Source organism: Salvia splendens, chromosome 12, assembly GCF_004379255.2.
Source record: "Salvia splendens isolate huo1 chromosome 12, SspV2, whole genome shotgun sequence".
Classification (NCBI taxonomy): domain Eukaryota; kingdom Viridiplantae; phylum Streptophyta; class Magnoliopsida; order Lamiales; family Lamiaceae; genus Salvia; species Salvia splendens.
In genome coordinates this window covers 30,625,404-30,628,485 of record NC_056043.1, presented here as the reverse complement: position 1 = coordinate 30,628,485, position 3,082 = coordinate 30,625,404, and the positions used below count along the sequence as shown (strand labels likewise).

The 3,082-nt window shown below is 52.0% G+C and overlaps 1 protein-coding gene across 1 annotated transcript; it reads right to left on the bottom strand.

The window, feature by feature from the left end:
* Window positions 1-303: 303 nt before the first annotated feature.
* On the bottom strand, window positions 304-2,624 carry LOC121759275 (probable indole-3-acetic acid-amido synthetase GH3.1). Its single transcript, XM_042154810.1, has 3 exons — window positions 2,199-2,624; window positions 2,013-2,114; window positions 304-1,922 (listed from the first exon to the last, which is right to left on the bottom strand). The coding sequence occupies exons 1-3, from the start codon at window positions 2,516-2,518 to the stop codon at window positions 548-550; spliced, it is 1,797 nt and encodes a 598-aa protein (XP_042010744.1). The 5' UTR covers window positions 2,519-2,624; the 3' UTR covers window positions 304-547.
* Window positions 2,625-3,082: the final 458 nt, after the last annotated feature.

The following is a 3,082-nucleotide window of genomic DNA, read 5'->3' as shown; positions in this document are numbered from 1 at the left end:
GCTCAAAACCTTCTACTTAAGGAAAAGTTCAATATCAACCTATATTGAAAGTAGTAAATGTTAAAAATTGATATTATGTGTTAATATTTTTAATACTGTATTGATCAGTTAGTAAATTAAAGCACCCTAGTACATCTATATGTCAACCAATGTAATTAGTCTCTTCATGTTGTGAGTGGTCGTTGTGATAAGAAATAGGAAGGCATTTGAATATTTGATTTCTCATAATGGCCTAATAGTGACGAAATTAAAATCCACATTTCAAGGGAAGGATAGGATTGTTGAACTGCAAAAAAAAACAGATTAAGAAAATGAAAAAGGTAAAATTCCATAACTATCCCATCTCATCATCATCGTTGCTTGAACGGAAGAAACATAAACAAGTTCAATGCATCGAACCAACCCCTGCTGAAAACACTACCATCATTTTCACAGGTTAACTGCACCACACAACACCTATCGCTTTCCTACTTTACACACCTAATCACAATTACCCAAAAAAAAAAAAATCTCTGATGCATTCCGGCATTGACTTCACGAAATTCCCCTAGCAGCGGCGGCGGTCTGGGGCCCAGTGTGGCAAGGAAGGGCTGAAGTGCGTGGACACCACCCGCGAGTCGAGCAGCTCCGTGATGGGCGTGAAGCTTACGCACCTCGGCACCTTGTACTGGTTGATCGACGCGCCGCGGGAGATGGCGTAGTCCATGAGCTCCTCGAACGTCCCGTTCCGCACCACCCGGATCTCCAGCGCCCCGATCGACCCGTCCGCCACCCTGCACTGCCTGTACACCGAGTTCAGGCACTCCTCCATCTCCAGGCAGCACCTCTCCATCACCTCCCCCGTGGGCCCCGCGGTGGGCTCCCTCGCCAGGAGCTCCCAGTACACCACGTAGTGCCCCGGGATCGTCGCCGTGTCCGCGTAGCTCGTGTACTCCACCACGCTCGTGTCGTACCCTTTCAGCAGCCGCGACGCGCTCTCCACCGCCGCCTGCAGCTCCGCCTCGTCCGTCTTGTCCGAGTCTATGCTCAGCAGCACGTTCTTCCGCCTCACGAACTGAAACTGCGGCGCCGCGTTGTGGAACCCCGTCACGCGGAGGATATCGCCCACGTGGTAGCGGTACAGCCCCGCGTACGTCGTTATCACGAGCTCGTACTCCTTCCCCACCTCCACGTCAGCCAGATCGACCAGCGGCGGGGGCTGCGCAACCCCCGCCGCTGGCGCCGCCTCGTGTGGCAGGAACTCGAAGTAGGCCATGTTTGGCATGATGGTATAAGAAACATCCGAAGGCTTCGACATCGGGTTGAGATTGAGCCCAAAGTAGCACTCCGAAGACGCGTACATCGTACACGCCTTCGGAAGGCCGCCGCTGTAGTAATCAAGCGTCGGAATGTACTGCGCCATGGCTCCGGTGACGATGACGTCGAGATATTTTGTGTTGGGCCAGATTCTGGTGATGATTCTCTCCCATTTCTCCTTGGAGCATTCGGAGACTATGAAATCGGCGAGTTCCGGGTCGGGTCGGAGGATCCGGGTCATACATGAGAGGATATCCGGGTCGGTGACTTTGTGGTTGAGTGACCCGGCCCGGATGTCGTCGGCAAGCTGGCGCCAGTTGAGCTGGAGGAAGCGGATGGCGCGGAGGAGGCCGGAGGCGAAGACGGCGCCGACGCGGAGGACCTGGTGGCGGTCGTAGAGGCCGCAGAGCATCTGGGTGTACATGCTCTGGAAGGAGTCGGGGCAGAGGATGGCCTCGTTGGGGCTGGTGTACACGTTGTACGGGTCGTGGGGCCGGGTCTTGAAGTGGTCGCTTTTATAGTAGCTCGTGAGGACGGGTCGGGCCAGGAGCCCACCCGGTGTCTTTGTCTCCGACTTGATGAACAGGAAGTAGAGCCCTTTCCCCTTGTCCAGTCCATTCACGTATCTGTTTCATTCATACATGCATTTTGTCATCATCAGTCATCCCCACCGAAATTAAATTATATTTTAGTAATTAATTATGCTGAAAACTCACAGGTTCATAACCGGCATGAGGAGGCTGTACAAAAGCTGGCGACGGTCCAATTCCTCTTTGATTGTCGGCATCAGTTTTCTCTCACCAGCTGAAGTTCCAGAGCTGTTCAATTAAACGTTAATTAGCGATAATCCTTCAATTACGTGTTGATTTTTGTGATAATTGGAAATAGAAGGTGAGTTTTACCTTGTGAGAAATTCGGAGACGGGGTGAGAAGAGAGAATGGGGGAGCGGTCGCCGTCGGCGATTCTCTGGATGAAGGGCTGGAGATCTTCGTAGGTGACCATGGGGATTTTGGATTTGAAGGTTTCACGATCCGTGGCTCCGTCGAGATTGAAGCTCTTTAGATACTCGGTGTCGGCGTTCCGGCGAAGGATATGCGCCAGCACATTTTCCTGAACGGAGTCGGCGTTGCGAGTCATCTCCTCGATGAACTGAAGGGCCTTTGCGTCCTTTTCGCATGCCGGAGGGCCCAATGGAGACGACAAAATCGAGTCAACCGCCATTTTTGTTTTCTAGAGAGGAGAGAGAGATTAATTTTTTGATTGAGAGAGAGACTATAGAATGTTATCGGAAACTAGAGAGAGTAGTTTAATTTTTGAAGGAAAGATGGTGAAGAGAATGGAGGAAGGGAGGGGATATATATAGGGGGGAATAGAGGCGCCACGTCACGTGCCACGTCAGCGGCGGAAAAAACGTGGGGGAGGGCTGTATGGTAAAAAGGAGGAAGAGAAGTAGAAAAAGGAGCGGGGGAGGGTAGTTCGGTAAATACGGTAATGCAGTGGGAGGAGGGGACAAGGGTGGGGCCCGGACACGTAGCCCAGGCTGCATGGATGGGGTGAAGGTGGGGCCCACGGGGGGCCACGTCAGCGGGGATCCAATCAAGCGGCCCTTTTCCGGTAAAGATGTTGGTCCGCGACAGCGACGGGCTGCCGGCGGCCTCGGCAACTCCCACTGCTGCAGACAGACAGCCTTCGTGACATAAGACCACACCAACATATTGCATGTCTCATATAATCAAATAATTAAATAACTAATGTTGTTGTTTCTAGCTATGATCATATCTTTAT